Source organism: Aphelocoma coerulescens, chromosome 5 (assembly GCF_041296385.1).
Source record: "Aphelocoma coerulescens isolate FSJ_1873_10779 chromosome 5, UR_Acoe_1.0, whole genome shotgun sequence".
Taxonomy (NCBI): Eukaryota; Metazoa; Chordata; class Aves; order Passeriformes; family Corvidae; genus Aphelocoma; species Aphelocoma coerulescens.
The window spans coordinates 56,190,487-56,215,532 of NC_091019.1; the positions used below are offsets into that span (position 1 = coordinate 56,190,487).

Below are 25,046 nucleotides of genomic sequence, written 5' to 3' on the forward strand. Positions count from 1 at the left end.
TTTGATTCCATTTCCACCCCAATCACTGCCACAGAGGCGCAAGAGATCTTATTGTTCAGCATCTCGTTTGGAGAATGGTGATCAATTAATAATATCACAATTATAAGGTTGTAGATCTTTCCCTTTTTTCCCCCACTTATTTGGGAGCCAAGACTTTCCAGACTCAGGTGTAACCCCTAATTTTTCACAGTTTTTTTCACTAAAGAACTTATTGTAAAGCATCTTCACTTATGGTCTTAAACAAAACAAAGCAGGAGACTCAGGTGACCCACTCTGCATGTGCCTCAATTCTTATCTGCCCAATGGAGATTTTTGTATCCTTGTCTATGCAGTTTGCAAGCTCCTCAGTCTTCTCACATTTTTGCCAGTTGAACAGCAGGATGGGATTCCTGCCAGAGCTGGATCTCTGGAGATGAATGTAACTTGGTTCAGATACGGCAACCTCAGTATGGAGCTGATCACTTGGCTCCAGGTGGGACCCCTGAGGCACTATGGAACTGGGATCTGCCATCACCTAGACACAAAGTGCTACCACGGGATGCATTGTGAATTGTTTTGCTTTTTTTTAATCATATGGTAAAAATAGTTCTTCATAAATGAATAGCAAATCTTGATTCCCTTTGATGTCAAGTAAGTACCGCCATCACCTGCAGTAGAATAATATTTTGGGTCTTTAATTAGACAAGAGAGTTGGGAACAACATGTCAATCTTCAAGGAACACTTATCTGAGCTGTCTACAGCGTGACTGGCTTCTCCTCTTCAAGCTATGATAGAAGCTCAGTAAGTTAATGCAAAAGCCTTACAATTGCTGCTTGCTTGATCCATGGAGCTTTGAGCTAGGAAACAGCCTAATGTTTTGTCAACAGTGCTCTATTTCAATTGCACATATTGCGTGGTTACCGTTATACTTAGATTACCACTTGTAGTTATATTCTCTTAAAATAATATGTCCTAATTCAGACATTTAATGCAGCTCCACTTAATACAACCATTTAATTTTTATATTTCACTTGGTGAATTAAACTCTGAAGTTATCTAGGGAACTGAGAACCCTTGCTGCTCATTTCTACATGTCCTCACTGATGATGCTACCACATCATACCACCTTTCACTTGCTCTGTTTGTGGCCTGTTCTTGCTACTCCTCTGCTTATCTTGGGAAAGAAGAGTGGTCAGTTTTCCTTCCTGTAGCATGGCAACTTGGATTTTCTTCTGTGAAGTGGCAGTTACAGTGTCAAAATTGTTTAGAGTGAAAAGAGATATGATCTCAAGTCTTCTGCTGCTCTAAAAATCTAATCACTAGGATTTGCACGAAAAGTAGACAGTAGGTCCTCCAGCTATGATTTTGAATAAAAATGCCCAGGCTGAGGCTTCTGGGCAAGTGCCTCTAATGCACTTGCTAATGCAAGTTAAGTCAGATCAGGGAAGGCTAGAGCATCCTGCTTCACTGGGAAGTTTTGGACACAGGGAGCATAACCTTTGGGAGGAAGAGGAGCTATTGGGGTAATAATATAATGGTAATGCCAGGAGTGTTTAAGTTAATAATAGCTGGAGACTGCTTAATAAAAGAGGAAAATGGGCAAAGTTAATCACCTCCAATAACTTTGTTTTCTGCTTCCTCATGTAGGTACTTCTTGCTTGGGTCTCAGTTGTGAGAAGAATAAGCAGGAGCAAAACTCCTGACTCCTCAAATGAAGTTGCTTCTGCATAGACCTGTGTGCCTAGACCTGTCTATGTGGGAAAACTTGGGGTTAAAAATCTGAGTTCTGTGTAAAGCTTGATCCTGAGGTGGAAGGCAGTGCTGGTCTGAGACGCCAAAATGTGTTTTTAGATTCAGATCTCGACAGTTTTGTAGGTTTTGGCAGGCTGAAGCTTGTACTAGAAGGATAAACTTCCAGCTCACTTCTTCCCTTGAAGTTCACTTTGAAGTATTTGTATTCTTGAATTCTTGCTTTCAGAATGAGATTATTCAATCCATTAAAATAAAGACTATTCTAATGAGCTTTACTGAAACAGTCTACACACATGGACTCTTCCATGTGATGTTTTGGGTAGTAAACCATAGCTGTAACTTTGTTCAAAAAAAGAAAAACTCCACTGATTAAGGCAAAACTCAGGCAGCTTCAAATATCAAAGTTATTCCCAACCAGCAAACCACAATTCTGAAAAAGCTTTATTCATTTCCACCCAAGCTGGAAAGATGGTGACATTTTTAAACTCTCCCAACCCTAGGAGAACTCCTCTTCACTGTGTACTTTGATTCATCTGATACATGTTAAAATAGCTAATTGTTTTCAAGAGGACATATAATTTTTAGATAGGAAATAATCCCTGATTTATGATGGGATTATTTAAGATACAATTGTAGATGCATAACAGTGAGTCCTTACTAAAACACAAGTTATTAGATGGAAAGGCAAAACTTTTAGAAGGAAAGAAATTATGTTCTGACAAGAATATGCTGAATGGCAAAATCTTATAATCACTTTTATGGAAGAAGAAAAAAGAAAGAGAGAGAGAAAAGACCACAGCTGGGAAAGTGTTAAATCATCTGCTTTAATATCTGTCTTGAGTCAAGCAAGTCTGGAAAGACAGCTAACTTTAAGCAATGGCACAATGAAACTTACGCTCATGAATGGCTCAATTGGGAAATTTTCCCAAATCTTAGACTGCAGCCATTGAAAGGGTACTAATAGCTCTAACACTGAGAGCAGATTTCCCAGGATTCCCAAGATGGCTTTTATTTCTGCATTATTTGAGCCTTATCTAGATACATTATTGGTTGGAGGTAAACCCTGTTGTTTTCTCTGATATTGGTTCTATATGAACAAGCATCTAAAAAGCAAAGGCAAAGCAAGTGACACAACAGAAAGAAGAAGAGGATGCAATATATCAAATTCTGCATCTCTAATAACAGGATCAGAGCCTCAATTTTTGTTTTGTGCTAATCCAAGGTATTTAATGAGATTTTTGTTTGTTTGTTTTGTTGTTTGTTTTTTTTTCATATCTCATGAAACAGATGTTCTTTTTCTGAAAACCTTCCCCTAACCATTATCTTCCCATGTCATCACATAATGACATGCTTGGATTCTCATTCCTTATGCTTTGCTGTGTTTTTTGTTCTACAAATCTGAGGCTTTCATGAGGAGGGATTAATTTTGCTCTTTACCACTGTAAATTTGATAGTGGTAATTTAACTAGAGTTGAAAAGAGGGAAAACATAAGAAGTCAAAATATGGAGTCACGAAGTCAACCATTGAGCATGGTCCCTTTTCTACAAACCAACAAACTCCATAAATTACCTGAATTTTTTTTCTGCTTGTCACATACCAGTTAATTAGAAAAGTTCATTGCACAGGTTTTTTTAATGCTGGTAAATCACTGTATTTTGAGTCATAATTTATGTTCTATGGGTGTTGATCCTCATGGTTCTTTAGTTTTATATATATGTAAAACTAAGAAAAGAAATACATGGGAAAAAATACAGCCTGGAGAAATGAGAGGACTTATTTGCAAATAAAATTCTGGTAGTGTTATGTCTTAGCAATCTGATAATGCTATGTCTTAGAAAATACAAATTTTATGGTCTTCCTAAAATTCTGACATTTTCAAGGAGTATGGAATTACAGGGCAGGCTCAAAAGTCCTGTAGATTATTCCACCTTTAGCATAAGTGGTTGTCTATTTCTTTTAATGATCTCTAATGTACTGCTCCTGTGACAATCAGTGGTTTGCAAGTCATTACCCACTTTGCTTCATTAAAATATTTCTCTAACAACAAGGACAGTGGATACAATATTAAATATTTAGACTGGTGAAAGAAAACCTCTCAAGGGAAGCTACTTTAAAGGTTATTAAAAATTGGTCTTTAAACTTTCCAAAGTAGTATTTTCACTGATTAGCTCTGTTTATACGCATAAAAAGTGTAAAATAGATGAAACATGTATTTGCACAGAAATTTGTGCCCACAAACATTATCTCAGCCTGCAGCTGTTGGTCAGGGTTAATCTGTAGTGCTGGCTGGAGAAGCTCCAGCTGAACACATTCCCACTGGATTTCAGACAAAGCTGAGATGCCACAAGATAAGGGCCTATTCTGGGGAAGGTGTGCTGGAAAACAAGCAGGTTTTCATTGTACCTGTCTGATCTTCTGCCAGCTCATCTGCCTGGCAGATGGGCTGATGACAAGGGAGTGCTGGCATGCAAAACTGGGGATGTTCAGTTGCCTGGAGGCTGGAGGATTTCTAGAGCCTTCTACCCTCAGGTGGCCAACAAAAAGGGTAGGTTCAGGTGCTCCCTGAACCTTTACTCCATGAGAGTTGATGTCTATGGGTCTGCCCCATCAGTGGAGTATTCCAGCAACTCCATATCTCCACCTCGCTGGTCAAACTGCTTTGGCAGCACTTTTACGTCTGCCTGCCACCCCAGGGCTCTGGTTTTAGATGGTTCTGCAATGTTGTCTAAAGCCAGAGCAAAACCATTTTTTTTGAACCAGGGAAATTCTCCCTGAAAGGACTGATTACATTCCTTCACACTGCTCCTGAAGTGAGTGGAAAAAAAATGATTAATGGTATTAGGAGGAAAATTAGCAGTGAAAGGAATGCAAAGCAAAGGCAAGATAGATGCCCATGCCAAATATACTGAAAAATACCCATATCAAAGGTTCTCATTTCTGGGTAGTGAAACAGACCTTTTAATGTAGCTGTGAAATCCTAAGTACAGCTGATAGCATTTTGGGGGAAAAAGCCTGTCTCAAAAGAAAGAACATGTAAGAAGGAACTAATCTGGACTGGGATTTGGTTCTCTGAGTTTCGAACCTGGCTTTGATAAAGGCTGTATCACTCAAGAGAGTTAAGGCAAGACTGAGCTTGCCTACTGCTGGTCAGCTCTGGCTCCTGTTCTTAGTCAAGAGCAGGCACTATCAGGATGAAATTAATCTGACCTATTTTAGAAGCCTACTTTTAGATGAGTTGACGCAAATCTGGAAGTACCCATTTCCGTTAATTACAAAGGGAATCTAGACAAGTATCTCAGATGCAGACAATCACATCTCATCAGATAACTCCCCCTCTTCCTGACTCAGTTCTGTGTGTATGAGATGAGGTAATAGTATTGCCTTTCTTGTTTGCTTAGATGGCGTGGGGGTCCACAAAAATGAACCACTAAACGCTTTTAAAGTGTTTATCAGATCTGCTTCATGTCTGTGATGTGTCACATTCTAAAATAAAACTTCATGGGATCAGGAATTTGGGAGTGCTGAGGAAAAGTTTAAAAATGTATTCTGAACAGAATTAAAAAAAAAAAAAAAATGTTTTCTTCTTTTGCCCTGTGGGGTTTTATCTAGGGAAAGGTCAATAACAGTCAACCCTGTAGGGGTGCTTTCTGCGAAAGAGTATAAAGATCAGGAGAGGGTCTCCGGGAAAGGCCAAGGGAAAACATGTGCACCCAGTCATGCCAACCCAGCTTTAGCCACTGATGACAGACATGGCTGGCAGCCATAGGGGCTGGGGCAGCTTAGTGCCCTTGCTTTCCTGGAAGCACTTTCCCAATGCTGTCAGTCTGCTGTGGATCTCTGCAAACAGATGGGTGCTTTAGCTCAAGGAATGCAGCCATCCACACCCCTGGTTTTGTTTCTGATTTTTGGATCACAGAGATGAAGATCATCAGCCAGGCAAGAGGCAAGACTCTGGGAGACACCCTCCTGACCTGTAGCTCACACCCCAGGGAGCAGAAGCTGGGGACAGAGATCTCAGGGGATGTTCACAGCTGGCAGAGATGCCAGCAAGTCCTCAGGGCTTCTGCATTACTACTCAATGGAGCTGGACTGCATTGCCAACTTGATCTTGAGACTACCAAGGAATTTTGGCTCCAGCAGCTCTTGATGATCCACTTCTGGCAGTCTGGATTACACAGGACTTTTTATTCCACTCTGGAATGGGTCTGGAGGCTGCCCAAGGTGGATATGCTGCAAGAAAGACACCCAAACCCCAGCTTAGAAAGCATAGCTTTGAGATGACAGTTGTGACATTGAATCTGACCCCTCAACAACATTTTTTCCAAGCTGTAGTTGTTGAGAAATGAGGTCCAACACAAGTGTTTTCTAGATTAATGAAAGATTTTTAATGAATCCAATTTAATTGGATTTCTATGTTAATCAAGTTTTGATTATGTGTTACGTGCTCAGGGTCACTGTTTCAAAAGGTTAATGCCAAATTTTCCTTGTCTGCAGTTTTTGCATCTAACCTTGCTCTTGCTTTATCTGATTAGGAGGGGGATGGGATAAAAATACAAAGTCAAGATCCAGAGCCTGAGTATCCAACTACAGACTTGAAATTAAAATTTTATTGGGGAGAAAGATTACATGCTGCAGCTCAGACCCAGAGTCAAGTCCACAAATCCCAATTCCCTTGCACTCTTTATTCAGCAGCTTCATTTGTACTTAAAGAAATTTGCTTCGGCAAATTTGTATCCATGTCCTACAATAGGCATTTTCCTATAAATTCAGGCTCACACAAAGTTTGTTCAGCTTACCTATTTTTTATTTCAAATTTTTACCAAGGTCTGTCAGGATTTTTTTTTCCATTACAGCACATCCACCAAATTTCTCCATTACTTTTGAAGAAGTTTGTTAAATATTTGAAACTTTGGAGTATGAACAGTTTGCCTGTCAAATTGCATGCAGATCTCTCTTTCCTGTAGATATATATATACAAACATATTTAGACAGATAGCTTTTGGAGGAGTTTATTGCAAGTATTAAACCATTTGAATTTTCTTTGAAGTACTTGTTTTCAAAATAAACAACTTGAAGCTGGGTTTGGATTATGAGAAGGAAGGCCTATATATATGTTTCAGAACAAATGTGTGGGTGATCCAAATCTGGAGCTCAGATAGTTTCCAAATGACTGATGGACCCATAACACAAGTAACAGAGTCCTTTTCTTAGGTTCCAGGCATTCTGGCAGAATTTAAACCAGAGAAGAGGGATCCTTTATCAGAAAAATTAGAGTCATTTGGAAGGGAGGTGGGGAAAAGAAAGAGATGTTTAGCAGTTGGAGCACCAAGTGCTGTGGGATAGATCCTAAGCATGAAAGTCTGTTCAAGGCACCTGTAGATTTGATACAACTACTTTAAAACAGATATATCACTGGATTTTGGAAGGTAGCTTTTCTTTACTTTGGATGTGAGTACCTCACTCTTTCATAATTCACACAATTAAAAATTCAGACCTGACAAGATATATCATATGGTAAATGTGTCTAAACTGTACTGGCCTTGTTCATAAGAAGTAGAAAAGAGTTTTTTTCTCTTAAAACTGAATTATGTTTTGGTTATAACGACCTGGCAGTCTTTCATTGCAGAAGGGTGACTTCTATAACAAATATCAGAAGCCCACAGACACATCTATTCAACAAGAGCATTCAGTATTAACAATAATATGAGGTGATTAAGATATGAAAATTCAGTTACGTGTTGACATGCAAAAAACCCTTAAAGGACCATCTGTCAGCACTGAGTTGTCTTAAATGAATTCCATTATTGTCAGTGAAATGTGACACGGTTTTTAAAATAAGCTCATAATAAAGACATACAAGTTTTCCTTTATTTAAAGGTGCTATCCATAACCTAAGGCTCTGAATGGATTGAATAGAAATACCATGAATAAAATTACAGCTTTCAAAAATAGACACTAGAGATGTTTTGATTACTTTAAATGAAGTTTCTTCAGCAGACAATTTTGATTCCTCCAGTGTACTGAAAAATACAAAAGGGCAAATGAAAATGAACTGTGAGAATCCAGACCTGTGACCAGGGAGTGTGTTATTGTGCAGAGCACTAGGCAAGGCTACAGAGCAGCTCATGGAGAAGGAAGGACGTGGATTTACAAACCAGGATGTGCACTATCACTGGGAACCCCAGCCCAGTGCTTGGTGCAGGGCTGAGCAGAGACTGAAGGGCTGGGCCAGCTCTCTGAGGATTGATTTAATACTTCTGCTAACTTGATTTGGAACTGGAACCTTCCAAATGTGTTTCTGTCTCCTATTAATGAGATGACTATTTTTGCTTATGAGACCCTTCTGAGGTTAAATACATGAGTATGTGAGAAATGAATGCAGTGCACAGTGAAACAGCAGGAGTCTTGTGCCCAAATTCGAAGGTGACTAAAGCAGAAGGAAACATTGGAAGCAGCAGAAGTTGTTACTGCAATCTCTGCCTTCTTCCAAGCTGCCTCCTAGTGCCTCTTTTAGGCTCTCCTTAAAGTGGCAACTAATTGTTTTCAGCTCTGGCAGGTAGACTCTTAGTGTGTTAAATGTAAACTTTAGGCTCAGTAAGTGATCCTACAGAAGTTTGAATAAGCACTGTTCGTGTTCAATTTGTTTCTCTTTATTGCTAGAAAATGAAGGGATGGAGAGCTGAAAAATATGGTTCCAAAAGAAGAAAACCAGCATATGGTTTCAGGAAGAATACATGCTTTCTGGCTCATTCTCTAGAGGTAGGAAGCACGTTTAATTTTTTTCCATAATGAAGGACTCTGTTCGTGTTCATGCCCTACTTCATTTTGTCTGCATTGTCTAAATGCTGCCTAGTGCTTGGAACATATCTGAAATGAATCAGCTGGTGAAACTGGGAGAGAAGGGAGGTAACTTCTGGCATGGCAAACTTCAGACAGCCTTCGTCCAAGAGAGCAGAGTCATAATGACCCTGACCCTTCCTAGAGATTAAGGGATCTTCACTGCTTGCTGCCCAGACTCTGCTCTTCACATGACTCTGGAAGAAGATTCACCTCTGTAAGAACCACTGTTTCCTGGCTTCGCAGAGGCTGATAAGTTTTCATAAAATATTTGACTAGCAAAAGTGGTGAGTTACAGGGTAAAGTTGCAGGGTTTGAAAGGATGGGAAAACCAGCAGCAAAGGCTGACTGCAACAAATATGTCTTGATGTAACACAGGCCATGGGGGGGGGGGGGGGGTGCCTCAGACAGAAACTTATTTGAAGTTGTTGAACAGTTGTTGTCTGCTTTTTAATGTCTGTCAGAATCCTACCCGTCTGCACTGCATCTCGCTAGGGAATCCAGACTACTGAGAGGTGATAAGAAAGGGGAAAAAAATAGTAAGGTATTGAAAAATTGAGGAAGCAAAATTAGAAGTAGACTTCAATATGTGATTAGAAAGCTAAAGAGAGCTCTCCAGGTGATTAAGCAGGCTGCCTTGAGTTGCAGTAGCTCTCCTTACAGCTTCGAGTGGCCAGCTCCTAGATTGCTTTGGTTTGTAGTCACGGATAAGCACTCCCTCTGGAAATTACTGAAAGCAGCCTGCCACATCAGCTCACAAGCTTATAAAGTTATATTTTAATTGTGTTATTAAACCTTTCTCACTTTTGTTTTTGTCTGTTTATTTCCCTGATTCATCTGGATCAAGCTGTGCTGGAACAGAAGTTTGGTTCCTCCTGAATTGTGCAGTTTATTTGTAATAGGAATGTAATGAGAATGGGTGAAGCCCACTGCCCAGAAGCAATCTGAAATTGATCTTATTCTTTCTATTAAAGGACTGAGGTTGGAAGTGTGGTAGGGGAATACTAAAGAAATGTGCTTTAGCAGTAGGGATAGAATTTGGTTCCTGTTTTATTTGGTATAAAACATCCAGACATAGGTTAACAGACAGAGGTTATAATCTCTGTTCTCACCTTAACTATTTCATTCCTTTCTATTTTCTTCCTTTCCCAATCCTTTTCTCTTTCCTCTGATTTGAAATTCACCTTTGTGTGGATCAAGGGACTCATTTAGGTGGGTTGGCTTAACACTTTCCATCAGAAAGGTTATGCTAAACTGCTGAAAAAATTAAATATGCTCTTTTGGCTCTAGAACCAGTCAGACAGAATTACTATGGGACTGGTGGTAGGGGAGGAACTGCAAATGCTATTGTTTTTCTTCCATTACAAGCACTATATATTACATTATTTGAGCAAATTACTGAATTTTCCTTTTAACTATATCCATTACAGTTGCATCCTGATCCTCTTTTGTGACAGAAGTCATACAAGACAGAAGCTCCTGTTGTATCCCTAACTTGAATCCATAGGTGCTTGCCTTTAAAAAAGTGCCCATGCTTGCCAGATATTACTCCTAAAGAGCACAGGAGGTAACGCTGCTCTTTCTTGACCCTTCAGACACCTTCAGTGGTCATCAGTGCAGTCAGTTCCACTGCAGTCTCTGTTCTTTAGCATTTGTTTCCCCTCACACACAGCTGTATGACATTGCTTAAGTGACATGCCAGAGAGGAGAGCTCCGGACACTTTTGGGAAAGCTTTCTGGCAGTAGAGTAGATCACTGGTTTGTTAACACAAGCAAACAATTAAATTAAATAAATTAATAATTTGATTTAATAAGTTGATTAAATAATACTCCTAAGCCTGGACACACCCAAATTCTCAGCTGTGCACATGTAATTCAGATTCTGAGGTAAACTATTACTACACATAGACTCATGTATAAGCTGTTGAACAGGAACAATGAGAGCTACTGGCTCGTACCTGAATGAACTTATTTTGCCTGAATATATCAAGATATTTTTAGTTTTCCTACAATAACAAATGATCCTCAGCTCTTTGATCAACTTGATATTACAGCAAAAGAAAGGAAGGAAAAAAAGAGAAAGGAGTTGCCATCTGTCATCTGTGGCTAATTATTTCAAGCCCTACCTTGTTTTATACACTGCAGCACACTATTTTGGGACTTGTTAACTGAGAAGTCTTCTACTCTGCAAGAGTATAAATGAGTTCACCTCTAGCAAGTTCCCCACTGCTCAGCATGTTGTGCCATCATCTCACACAGCCTTCCTCCCAGCTGAATGTCATAATTTATTAGTTCAGTATTTTATGCTGCTCCCCTGGCTGCACTGGCTTTTCAGTGTAAGATTCTGTTTTGTCACCTCTTTTGTGGGAAAGGAGAGGGAACAGGACTGCATTCCTCCAAACGCTTGTTACCAGCCCTGCACCTTGACACTGGCTCTTAGGTAATTTTTGGAGTGAGCCAGCAAATGAAGGAGCTCTCTGCAAATGTGGAGGAACCAAATCAGGCAGCAGGTGTTCATATGAAAAGCTGCTCACACTATTCATGTGAAAAGCAGTGCACAATGTGCTCCTTCAGAAGAGACCCAGGAGCGCTCTGATTCCACCTCCCCTGCGGACGTAGCACCCCAGAGAACTGTACAGAGTGAGGAAGCAAATTCATTACTCCAGACTTTCCCAAAAATTCCTCTTGTGCCTTGAGATGTGGATTGCATAAACACAGGCCATATACTTTGGGGGTTTTTTTGGCATCTTATAACTAAACTACTTCTGCATTCTGGAGGAATCAAAACTTAGGTTTTTACTTTACCTCTCTTGCTGATACTGTTACTGCTTTCTCATTAGATTTTAAAGGTTAAGGTGCGTCAGGCTGGATAAAATAGAACCTATCCTCATTTTGCCATACTCACTATCTTTCATTTTACCAAACAAATGTTTGGGGTTTTTTTATTAGTTCCTTCAGCGAGGTGGTATTTTTCAATATAACTGGAAAGCGAATTTCCAGATACATTTTTACAGCCTAGATAGGTTGAAACAGTGTGATCAAGATCAGAGTTAATCAACAGGAAAGAAACAAGCTGACTTTCAGGAAATACAAAAATTTCTCTAAAAATTTAGATCCTTGTGAGCTTTCCAAAAAGCAGGGAGAAAAATGTAAATTATCTTTCAATGGCTGTTTATTATTTTTTTTTTTTAATGAAATGGCTACATAGCCTGAGCTAAAATCCTGGATTTGTGCATTTTAAGTTGTAGTATACATGGCGATAAACTGTGGTATTGTCCTCTACAAGAGCAATCTTTTTTTTTTATTTTGTAAATAACAACTACAAATAGACAGTGGGGGTAGGAAAAAAAGATATTTTTTTAGTGAGCTCTACAAAAAGATGACTAAGTATTACTCCAAGACTCAGAATTTCCATGTGGACATCCATTTAAAAACAGAATGCAAGACCAAACTCAGTGATTACACTGTGGATGTATGAATTTGTTCTGATTTTAAAGGATTTCCAAATATTTAACCAAGTTGGAATTACGGTCAAACATTTTGTAAAAGAGTTTTATATGCCTGGATTATGTTTCACTTCACTGATCATCTCTTGATTTTAGCAAGAACAAGCAGTAGAGCAAAGCTATTCTTGCATCAAGCTCCAGGTAAGAGTAGAGTGTATCTGCAGAATCCCAGGGGATTGAAAAGCAGGAATTCAAACCACTTTTCCAAGATTGCTGAGTTTTTTACTCCACAGAGTGTAGACCATGGGAAAAATTACCAAAAAGAATCTCACTTATATCTTCCTTACACTAGCAGCACTCTTAAGATGAAAATTCTCACACATTATTCAGAGAAAATCAATATACTGCCAGAACCAATCTGAAGCTTAGTCTGTCTTTATTTTTTAACCTAATTACTTTCTTAGTTTGAAATATATTACAATATTTCATATGTCACTGCAAGGATAGGATTAGTGAATGACATTTCTTCTACATATCTGCCACTTGGAATAAAGTCAAGCAAAAAAGAACAGTGCATTCAGGAGAAAAGTAGAAGAGAATTTAAGAAAAATATGGAAAACTGAGTCATTACTTGAACTTATACTACATGCTGCATAGAAATATAAACCAGGATCAGTCATAACTCCCCCATCCTTTCAGTATTCTGTACCTATAGCATTGAAAAATCCTTAGTTCAGGAGATCCAAAATTAATGTAAACCTAAGGAAAGAGAATATATATACATACCAGCAATTAAGGAAGGTGGGTGAACTACACAGATAACTGTGGTATCAACAGTGAAATGCAATGTGCCTGTATTGTCAAACTACTTCATCAGAAAAGGGATTAATTGGTAGTAGGCAGCTGTGGATTTTGCAGCTTCTAAAACAACTTTCAGTTTTTATGCATGTCACTAACAATTATTACAGGCTTGGCTGAGGCAAGCATCTAGAGTAGTATAACAAACAGATCTGCTGTTACTCCCCTAGTCCAGAAAACACAGTGGCACTGAACAATGAGAGACCACAGACTGACACGAAGAAATGAAACATTTTTAAGGACATCAGAAAGTTAGAAAGAAAGCATAACTTCACAAAACATCACTTATTAGTTACCTGTCCCAGAGAGTAGGTGAAGATTTTGCGAGCCTGCCCTGGAGAATTCTAGGTTGCCATAGGCATGTTGGCACCCAGGAATTTCGTACCCTGTAGCATGAATAGAGGATAAACCATGGCTAGGTGTGGCTCATAAGACATACGAGTGATAACCTAGCTAGATTTGCTGCATATTAGAAGGCTATGGCATGATTTGGTACTAATTATTATTCAGGATATCTTACTTTAAAGCAGTATTAAAACTACAAAACAGAGTGATGCTACAGCACACACATTTAGAAATTTTCTTGTGTGACTGTTGTAGGTCAGAAAAAGCATTTACAATTGACCTTGTGACAGCTCTAAATGAGTGCTACTCCATTTATTTTACTGGAGAAGCATTTGGTCTTAAGGTTTGTGAATCAAGCTCTTATATTTTTGCATTGTAAAAACATCAGCTTAAACAAATTTATGCTTCATTGAAAGAGGGTCATCAAAATGCCTTCTGAGCACCATAGTGAGAACATGTTTAACAGTGTTAATTGAATCTGGGCTGAGGTTCAAGTCCCACATATCAGGTTCTGTGCTCATCTACCAGCAGCAGAACAGTAGCTGCAAAATGTTTGCTGGTAAAGAAAAGCACAAAGAGAAGCAATCTAAACTAGCAATAGAAGCTATGAATAACACACAGCAAAAGCAGATCCTGAGCCCAGTAGAAGGACGAGGCAGGCAAATTAGCAATGAGAGCTGTTGCCCAACATTAGCGTCAAGCAATGCTGGTAAGATTCAAAACAGTCTGTGCAGTCCTTAGTTGAGCAAATCCTCACTGAAGTCAAAGGTGTTTTTTCCTGAGTAAGATCTGAGTAAGGACTACAATATTTGGCCATGCAGAATACCTCATACAGTATTTCTTTATTCCTTTGCAATATCAGAAGTGCAACATAACATGCCTGGAAGGACAAACTCAATAAAAAAATCAGTTTTTCCTCACCCAAGCATATCCATATTCGTGAACCAGAATTTTTGCATAAACTTTCCCTCTGGTCAGTGCTCACTACACATGCAGAAGATCCTACCCATCAATTACCAGTGGGTACTGCAAAGTAGGGACCTTCTGGACCCTGAACATATCTTTACATACATGACGTATTTCAGGAGTGCTACAGAGAGCAGCAGAGAATCTAAGTGTCTGTGGGAAAGGATAACCCTGCTGAGGCTCTTGCCACAGCTCTGTCTGCCCTGGGTTTGGCTTCATGTCAAGGACTACTGGCAGAAAGATGATGGTCTTTGAGACACTGAGGAAAAGCCATAAGTGAATTTCAGTCCTTTACTTTAGTCATACTGAGTTGTACCTAAGGAAAGAACATTTAAGCATCTTTTAACTTCTTCCATACTGGACTTGGATAAAGCATGTGAAGATACCCAGGGAAGACATAAAAAATGTGAGGGCCCAAGTATTAAGTGCTGCCATCACATGAATTTACAGCAATATCAACTTTGAAATCGAACTTGGGGTGAGAATAAATCTATGCTGTCTGACACCTCAGTACTGTTGGTTCTTCAGTGAACTGTCAGTATTACTTTGGATTATGCATCTTGCACATCTTTTTTTGATGTTCTCAAAGTGCAAATGTCATAATCAATAGGTGAGTACATATTTAATACACACAGTTCTGTGGCACTTCACTATGCCTTTTCCTTCTCAGCTATGGATATTAGGAAACAGTCAGTTGTAGGAACACAGTTTTGGAAATGGTCTTTACCTGGCTCTCCATTTAGTATTCGCATACTTTTACGTACAAAATTGTAAACTGCTCCTAAAAATCATCTGAGAAACCTTAGTATTGAAAAAAAACCCAACCAGACAAAACAGGGAATCTATCCACAGGTTTTTCCAGAATGAGCAGAGGTTTTACAAGCCAGTACACTTTGCATATTTCTCTGCACTTCATTGAGAAACCCTCTGTAAGAGTGTTCTGGTGAAATAACAAAACTTGAAAATCCTGAGATGGCTTAAATGAAAACATTAGGATTTTCAAGCCTGCAAAATTAATTAAATTTGGGGTCCTGGTACAAAGAAGCCATTTGAGCAAGGAGAAATCTCTGCTGCCTTCAGATCCAGAGCAAGTTCTCATCCATGTAGTCTTAATCTAATCTATTACTGATATATAGCATCTATACTGATATATAATCTAACCTTTTACTGATATACAGCAAATGGCTTTGCTATAGGTAATCTTGACAAAATATTTTAAGGCTGTGACGTTGTGAGATGTTTTGACAGAAATGGGAGTGATGTAAGTTCCACTTTAGCTGTTTGTTCAGTGTTTTTCCTGACATTGTTTTTGTAGTAAGTCCCATGTAATTGCTCCATAAATGAGCTAATGCAGAGAAAATCTCTCTGCTCTAAATGTAGTGGATCTTTCAAAAGCTCCCCAAAGGGATTTAATAACATCCTGTCTCATATAATCAGTGTCAGTTGTAGTCAGTCTAATCCTATTCTCATATGCAAGGTCGAAAAATAATTAGTAATGGTAAGATTTATTTGCCTGATATTAAACCACAAAAATTAATTTGTCAGGCTCTGCAGTTTACATGGGATATTGTTTTAGCACTGGCAAAAAAAGAAATCAGCAAAACAGACAAACATTTTTGTCTAAAACAACTGCAAATTTTAAAGGAAACAAAATGGGAAAAGCTCCAGTTTTGTTACTGTGTTGCTTCCTTTCTGAAACAGCATTTATAAGAAATTTGTAAGTATTGCAAATAAGGAAGCAGCCTATTCAAAAAAAATTGTATAGTCACTCCAGACAATTAGTAGTTTACTAAAGGAAAAATGCCAGTCCCAAAAACCTGATGATGAAGTTTTTCAGATTATCAAATATTAAAACTACTTTTTATTATGCCAAGGCATGATAAAGTAACTAATTTTCCTCTTTTTTCTCCAGATCTCCCCTTATACTTAACTGATGTGATTGAGATTGACTCCAGTGTCAAGTGAGGTTGGAATTTGGACACACTGCTGTAATAGTCTGTGTTTCCTTGTCTTGTCCTAGAACATGCAGTGTGTTACTTCAAATACTGTCTGTGGCTCATCTGGCAATAATCACAGAGGATACTTACAGACCTATAGCAAATTTGGAAAGAAAAAAAAAGGTGTGGGTATCTCAGTGAAACGTGATCAACACTGTCTAGAGAAGAACAGCTAACAATTCATCAGTTTTGGTGCCAGAAGGTCATTGATCCACTGTGCCTGGAATAGACATATACAGACTGCTATGCCTATTTAAGAAACAATTTGATAAGAAAAGTAAATGCAATGCCCTGTATGCTACCCTCTCCATATTCTGTAGGTGGTGAATAAAACTTTTTTCAGTTCTCTCTGAAGCTGCAGCTTGAAGTGGAGTGTGAGAATCTGTGAGAGAAGCCATTCCTCAGACACCAAGGTCAGTGCAGAAGGAGTGTCAGGAGGTGCTCTAGGAGCTGAAGCATGGGCAGCCCATGGTAAGACAACTGTGCCCCTACTGTCTCCCATGGGAGGGGCTCCACATTGGAGTAGGGAGCGTGAAGAGTCACCACACTGAGCAGGAAGGAGTGGCAGAGACAAAGGATGAACTGACCACAGCCCTCATTCTGTGGAGGAGGGAGGGGTGGTGGGAAGGTGTTTTAAGATTTAGATTTTATTTTCTCATCATTTTTCTCTTATTTTATTGGTGATAAACTAATTTCCCCATGTGGGGTCTGTTTGGCTTGTGATGGCAACTGGTGTGTGATCTCTCAGCACATGAGCCTTTCATAATATTTTCTCTCCCCTCCCTGTCCAGTCAAGAAGGGAAGTGACAGGGTGGCTTTGCTGGGCACCTGGTGTCCAGTCAGGGTCAAACCACAACAGGAGAATCCACATGTCTATTTTGCAAATGTCAAATGCAAATCTGAAAGATTTTTCTGAAATAATGTGTTTTTCAGAAGTTGGGGAATTTTGTGGTTGCTCCATTCATGAGTAGAAAACTTAGTGATTAGATTTAAGCAGTCTTCAAGCAAAAGTCACCCCTAATATCACACCTGTTAAAGGGAGAAGGATTTTCTGCAAAGCAGCAAGGAATGTATCCCAGTCTAAATTTTAGCTTAAAGTCAGTGATTCTTAAGACATGAAGGGGATTTGAAAGTCACCCTTAAACTGGGTTGTGCTATTACGATTTGTGTGCTTGCCCAATTTAGCCCTATTTTACACTGCTATGAAGAACTTAAGCACAAGAACCGCTATTTTTGCTTCTATTAACACCATAAAGCTATTTTAAGGGCATGCTTTTATAAACACTAATAACCTGAGATGAAACATTGACAGAGCAAGCTGGGAGAACCACAGGGACACCTTGGAACATACTGTCACGACTCTACCTCTACATCCCGTCCTCATTGAGAAGGCACGTGGCACTGATGCTGATTTAGCATCACAGACTTGCAAGATGCTGTCAGCTGTGCTTTCCTTCTACCTACTTTCCTACCAGTCACGCCAGTGTAGGTAACTGGCTGTCATCTCCATGGAACAAAGGCTGGAGCTAATAAAAATGTCAAACAATCCATTTTCTGTGAGGGGGTGGTAGTTCTATTCCTGGAGTTACCAGAACTATCCATGACCACAGCATTAAATAGTGTAAAACTGCTGCAGGGACTGCAACAATACATGTTAATGAACATTTTAAGTATAACTCCCTAGCTGGAAAGCAGGGTCCTATGGAACCAGGCATCCCACCAGCTGGGGTAATCTGCTGGGTCTGGACCAATAATAGCTCTGCAGTGCAGACACAGATGCTAACAGAGTGTGTGAGACTATAAGGAGGCTGGGAATGTCCATGAAGCAGAAAAGGGAGGAAGATGAGGACACCTGTAATCAGTGAAGTTAATACCTGTTTTATGACAGTATAGGAATACAGAGATGTTGCTCTGCCAGCTCAGTTTAATGCATTGCAGGAGAGGGTGTTTCCCTGAAAAAGGCCTGCTTGCTTCCCTACCTCTCAGTAACTTTCTGACCAGTCACAACTCCCACTTTTTTCCTCATCCTATTTCTTGTTGGTTTTTTGCCTCACTCTTCTAATAAGCTCCTGCTATGGCGTCTCTTCATCATCAGCTTTGTCCATTGGTTTAATCTCCAAATTAGATGTTTCTTGTATGGCCACTGGCTCCTCTTGGTCCATCACCTGCTGCACCTGGTGAGAGACCACATCCCTGTGCCCTCTTAGGAAGCCAGACACTACAAAAACTTCACCTGCCATAAAGACTTAGGGAGGAAGTCTTAGTCTTGAAACTCTAGGATCAAGAGCACTTGACTGAGATTGAACCTCTGTGAAATCTAGTGTAGAAACTAATACTTTTAAAGTGCACAACTTCACAAGTTTATAAAAATCATAGAAATATAGAATGATTTTGGTTGGAAGAGACCTTAAAGATCATCTAGTTTCGACTCCCTTGCCATGGTCTGGGACACTTTCTACTAGACAAGGTTGCTCAAAGGCCCATCCAGTCTGGCCTGAGCAATTGCAGGGATATGCCACCCATAACTTCTTTGGACAACCTGAGCCTCACCATCCTCACAGCAAAGAATTTATTCTTAATATTTAATCCGAATTTATTCTTTTCCAGTTTAAAGCCATTCTTCCTTATCCTATCACTACATGCCCCTCTCAAATGTTCCTCTCCTGTAAGCCCACCTTAGATACTGGAAGTCCCCCAGGTCCTTCTCCTCAGGGCTGTTCTCAATCTGTTCTCTGCCCAGCCTGTACTTGTGCTTGGGATTACCCTCACCCATAGGCAGGACCTTGCTCTTGGCCTTGTTATACTTCATGAGGTTTGCATGAGCCCACCTCCCACCTCTGAAGCCTGTCCAGGTCCCTCTTGGTGGCATCCCTTCCCTCAAACGTGCCAACTCCACCACACAGCTCGGCGTTGTCAGCAAATTGCTGAGGATGCACTGAATCCCACTGTCCATGTTGATGGCAAAGATGTCAAATAGTATCTTTATTCCTCACAGAGGCATTTAAGCTGGCCTTCTGTTAAAGCCAAACTACTGGCCAGAGGGTCTGGGATTCCTTTGTGCTGCTTTTCAGGTGACCTCCTACTGACATGTGATCCCTCTTCAGGCTCTGTTAAAGGCACTGACATCAAACTGGTGCAACTGGGATGGATTGAGATTCCTGTCCCTTCACAACATCAGTTTAAAGCCCTTTTCGCAAACTTTCCAAGCCTATGCTAATTATAACACAAATTCTTGACACCCTGGAAAGCTCCTTGGAATATTTTAGGTCCCAGATGCAAAGCAGGTTGGTTGAGGTGTTCCTAATGAAAAAAGTAATTGCTATGAGTAAACACACTTTTTTTTCTTAGTTATATTTTCTGAAATAGCTGAGGCATTTTAACACAAAAATGTGGCATACAACATTCCAATTGATACAGTCAAAATTTTGCAAAGTGTTAAGAAATCTGTCAGTGGAAAATTTTGGGTAGTCTCAGTGATCAGTAATGCTGCTGGGTCACCACATCTCCCTTACCTACCTATTTATCCACCTATATTTATCAAACCATGTGGGTGGCCTTTTATGAAGTAAACATGTATGAATATGCATACACACATATATGTATGTATATGTATGTACATACTTTAAATCCACTCTTTTCGGGAAATATATGAGGAAAATAGTACACAAAGGCTTTAAAATGCCATTCTTATGCTATAAATACGCAAATGAATAATTATCACTCTATTAGGCGGGGTACCAGAGCAGTTGTGGTAGAATTGGAGTTATTTGCAGTGTTTGATTTTGTTTGTTGATGCCTTCAAATAGTTGTGTCGCCAAAATACAAATTACATTTCATTCAGACACAAAGCAGTCAGTTCAATGGAGGTGTATGAACAAAATATAGGGATTTATGACTAATGAATTAATGAACTTTCTGTTCTCAAAATGCTAAGATGCCTTACTCTCTGTATGATAACATAAGCTAATCAGCTTTCCATAAATTTTTGATATTTAACAACAGATTTAAGCTCTCAAAAGTACCTGTGGAAGCAGATCACATTTTTCCAAACTTTTGTTTTATTGCATTAATGGGGTACTCTAGTTTGTGTATCAATATCCAATATTGGCTTTAAGCTAGTGGGTTATTGCAACAAAATCCAAGATTTTGAAGCTTTGTATGCTCGGTGATCACTTTTATTGGTATCACTGTGGCATTATATTTTGTCTATATGACTTCAAATTTTTTCAGTCTTTAAATGCATGAAATATACTAACAAATCTGAAATTTAATAGCTAGCTGAGTACAATTTTACTGAATATTAGATTTGCAGAAGAAAAAGAGAAACAGGTGCAGAAACATTCCCTCCTGCAACTGCAGGAAAATATGATAGGAATTAGTCATTCCGCATCTGCATGGAAATAATCATAAATTGTTAATAATATTTCACTTTGAGTCTCCTGCTAGAGAAGCTGATCATCTGCATATTGTGAAAAACATCAGCTAGCTTTACTGTCCTACAACTTATAAACTATTGCTTTAAAATAACAACAGTCACTCTTTTAAGGGTTAGAGATCATCCTTGCAATATAATTCAATGACAGCTGATAGTTTGTATACTGCTTAAACACATTTTATTATTATTTCCAGTGGGAAGCAATATCCATGAATGCATTGTGTAAGTGCCAAAACATACCTGTTGTTTGTGGACATTTCCCACTGGGACTATACCTGCTAGTGTGCTTTATATGTGTCCTGAAGGGTCAGTATTAGCAGTGGTTCTCCAGTGCTGCCAATGATAATACACAACAGCTTCTCTGAGGCATTTATTTTTATGATGAGTTTTTGCATAATGGCAGGAAACAGTTTTCATGAGGAATGATTTTCCACATGCAGGAAAATAAATATCAGATTGACCTAAGGGCTGTTCTTTCCTCCATTTCCATTGGGTTCTTTTCTTCATCTAGCTGAATAAGAGTTGTTTCTAATGTAATTAGACCATCACAAATCATTCCCCCCCTACTTTTACTCTACCATAAATGCTTTGTTCCAGTGTCCCAGCAGCAGATCTGTATTTTTTTCATCCTTTTTTTATGGTTTTACTTCAGGCAATCTTTATAACACTCCAGCTGCCCTGTCTGAGTACACTTAAAGCTTTGTTTCAATGTGGAGAACATTATGGGATAGCTGTCAGTAAGTATCAGGTTGAGAAGACTTCTCTGTCTACACATTAATTTTTATCAATCTTAAGGAGTCAAATTTGGAAAGATATTTTGGTATCCTAGTTTGGAATATTAAGATGCTTAAGGTATCAGCTGCATAAATTAGTACTATATTAAAATCTACCTTCTAAATCCTGTATTGCCAGTGTAATTTTCCCTTTCAACAGTCTTCCTTGAAGCCTCTAAGTTTGGGAGCTTTAGATAATCACTGAGTCATTTTGTCATCTAGGAATGCACTATGTAAGAGGTCTTCTCTAAATATATGGATGTATTTACTGCATACATCAACTGTGCTTGTATTTATATTTCATACCTTTTCCAAAATCTGCTGTGATGATTTTAAGCAGGGGGATGTGAATGTGTGAATAAAATCATACTGAATATAGAGTAGGACTATCTTTACTGAGAATAGCAGCTCTTTTGTGCAAAGACTGGTCTGTGCTTTCAGAGTTCCAGCAATCCATGCCTGGTGCCTCCAGAGAATCTAATAATTACAAGGCATTCCTTTAAAATTACACACATTTTACATAGTAAGTCGAATAAGGCTAACAATTAAGACTGAAATATATTCCTTTAACTATAAAGAGGTATCCTAAATTATGTCTGGTGTTTCAGTAACTTTCATTTAGTCACCAAATGCAGTGCTAAAAAGTCTTTTAGGCTAAAGATCTGTTTTCTAAGCAGCTCCAGGAAACTATGGTGTGAAGTGTTTCAGCAAGAGAAGGAATGCTGGCATACTGGACAAAGGACAGTGATGTCTTTGGGAACATTATGCAGAATCTCAGTCACCTTCTTTCAAGAGAGGGATTCAGTCTGGAAGAGATGCACAGAAAAGGGTTTCTCTGAGACCTGAGGCAACTTAGGAAACCAACTCAAAGTAAAGTTTGTCTAAATAAGTCCAAAAAAAAAACCAAAACGGAGTGGGGATGTGGCTGATATTGTAAACGTAACAGGGAGGGGCAAAAATTTATTTCCTCTAAAGAAAAGTGATGGTCTAAGAAGAAACTGATAATAGAAGATTTCTAATGACAGGACATGGTTTTGAAACAGCCTTTCAATAAGAGTAGCAGATAGAGAACCACTTAGAAGATGGAGCATCTGGATACCTGTAATGCAGTCCTGTACCTGTAAATGCAGTTCACTGTCCCTAAATGCCCAGGTTCCTAAATGTCTTTTTTCATAAACTGATTTTTCACAAAAAGGCTATTGTCAATAGATATTTTCTAACAATGGATCTCAGCCCTTCAATATATCACTCCCTTCAGTAATTGGTACTTGTGGGAGAACAGATCTAGGCACCATATCAGTACTGCCAATGACTGGAGTCAGACATGGAAGAAATATCATTGAAAAAACAGTCTTACCTTTCAGAACCTGATGCAGTTAATAACTTTGTCATTTGATCTCTGTTAGCAATGCATTTATAAGTTCAACACTTTTATGTGTTTACAATACGAATGCTCTGCTACAGAGCAGTTGGATTTACAATTCAGAATTCTATGATTACAGAGATAATATCTAGAGAAACATTCCCAGGAGATGCTTCCAGGCAGCTTAAAATCAATAGACATGATGAGTATTTTACATCTGTTCAGATTTTGCTTCTGGTTTGGCTATTACAGCCCTTATCTTTTACCCCTGCAGAGCATGGGTGCTTCCACTGTGGATAGATTTCTGCGTTCCTTTTGCTGAGAAAATTAAGCAGTGAGTGATCTGCTTCAGAAATCTGCTCACTGGAGAACTGGTAAATATGCATGTAAACAACTGCCCTAGAGTATAATCTGAGCTATTTTTGTGTTACAGTTTGGTAGGCTAGAAGAAGGAATTAATTAAAACAAGAGAGAATAGACTTCAGAAATTGTTTTTCTGTCTCCTCAGAAACCCAGTCAAGGTCTCCGCCTTTGCTTGCCACCACAGATTTAGATTTTTTTTTGTTCAATTCTGATTTTATTGACTAATTAATTCAGCAGTGGCTGTACCTCTGGTGAAATGATTCAGTGAAATTGCCTGGGCTAGCCAGGATGAAGTTTATCCCTTGTATACCTCTGCAAGTTGTCTCAGTCCATCTCGCACTCTGTGGTGCTATTTGAATTGATTCTTTCTAGTTTTATGTGCCTTCCATTATACAGGACAGGTTTTCTGTTGTCTTAGGGTATGCTACACTCACTTTGCAGCCACTTCTCTATGCCAGGCACTGTTACATTGGACTCCTGGGTACGTCAAATAAACAATATGGCTCCCAATATAGAGACAATCAGCTCCCTTTTCTGTTGCTTGACTTGCTCTCCTACCCTTTTCCTTCTTCTCCATTTAAAGTATGAGTTTATCGAGGGAGAGGAAATCTCTTAGGCCTGTGGAAGAACAACACGCGGTATAATGAATCCTTATCTCAGAATGGGACCTCAAGATTCCGGTGGGGTCACTTGAATGGAGGATCTTTTGAGAAAACAAGAAAAAGAGTAAAAAAAGCATGTGAAGGATGGCAGACTTAAGATATATTAAAAACATCCCAATACTCTCAGATCTGTTCAGGGCTGTATTTCAGAATAGCTAATGGGACGATTTCAAAATTATTTCATTATCCTGCATACCAATTTAAACCAGACAAATGTCAATGAAACATCTGAATCCAGAAAAATGCAGGAAACAGAGCTGACTGAGAGGCAAAGAAAATGCAGAATTTCACTACCCCGTGGATGACTGCTGTCAAGGAAGGTGGCAGAGCTGTGGAGAAGTAGGCGTGGTGCTCCTGCTTGTGCCAGAACAAAGGGCCATGACCACTGCTTCTTCCAAGAAGGATGAGCAAGAGTTTTCAGTCTACTGAGAGCATCCTTTCCTTTGGCAGTAGCAGTGGCAGGTCTCTGGCAGAGGCAAAGCAGGCAGCTGCCCCAGCAACTGCATACTTTGTCTGTGTTTAAAGCTGGCTCTGCAAATCCCATTCCATTTATTTCAGGGCTTGAAATATGTACTATACCTGGCGCAAGGCCCATCCTATGCTTTGAAAGTGCTTTGGGGGAAAAAAGCATGCCTCAAAACAAAATTGCCAGGTGTGAGCAATCAGAGCACAGTTAAATCTATTATGAATGGAATGAATTATCTCGTTAAAAAAAAAAAAATCCTAGCTGTTGTGGAACATGTCTCATTTAGCAATTAAAAGATGTATATGTTCAGGTGAGTCTTATTACTGCCTGGCTAACTCATGTCATGTGTTTCTTCAAACTTTCTCTTGCCAGAATAGGCTGTGTGGCAGAAAACAGACCCAGTTTTCATCCAGATGTACATCAGTGAGTCACGGGCATGAGACTGCTTTACTCAGTGTAGACAATGTCTAACTAGGATAACAGCTAACTAATGGATACTGTTAAAACTACAGAAACAGAAATGCAGAATGTGTAAGGAGGAGAATCCGAGTGCATGGAATACTCCTCTCAAAGGGAGGGCATCGAGCGCTAAGGGCGGGGACGGCTCAGAAGCAATACTTGGCTGAAGTGCATGTCCTGTTTTCAAGGCATGAGTACAGAAGAATTACTCTCTCTAACCAGTCTCACAGACATGCAGAATTTGGGATTCTGGAGTGCCCTGGGAGGTTGTGCAGACACTGATTTGCCTGAGGACAAGTGGCCAGGCTCCCCAGCACTACTGCAATTCCTCAGCAAGGCAAGA

At 39.3% G+C, this 25,046-nt stretch overlaps 1 protein-coding gene across 3 annotated transcripts in view; it reads right to left on the reverse strand.

The window, feature by feature from the left end:
- Positions 1–25,046, reverse strand: part of BEGAIN (brain enriched guanylate kinase associated) — a 148,709-nt gene that overhangs the window by 59,632 nt on the left and 64,031 nt on the right. For 2 of the 3 annotated variants that reach the window (XM_069018273.1, XM_069018274.1), the window contains one exon: positions 13,171–13,260. The exons of the other annotated variant lie outside the window; for it this stretch is intronic. In XM_069018273.1, coding sequence (XP_068874374.1) covers positions 13,171–13,260 — 90 coding nt within the window. The remainder of the gene's footprint in view (positions 1–13,170; positions 13,261–25,046) is intronic. 3 annotated transcript variants of the gene reach the window in all.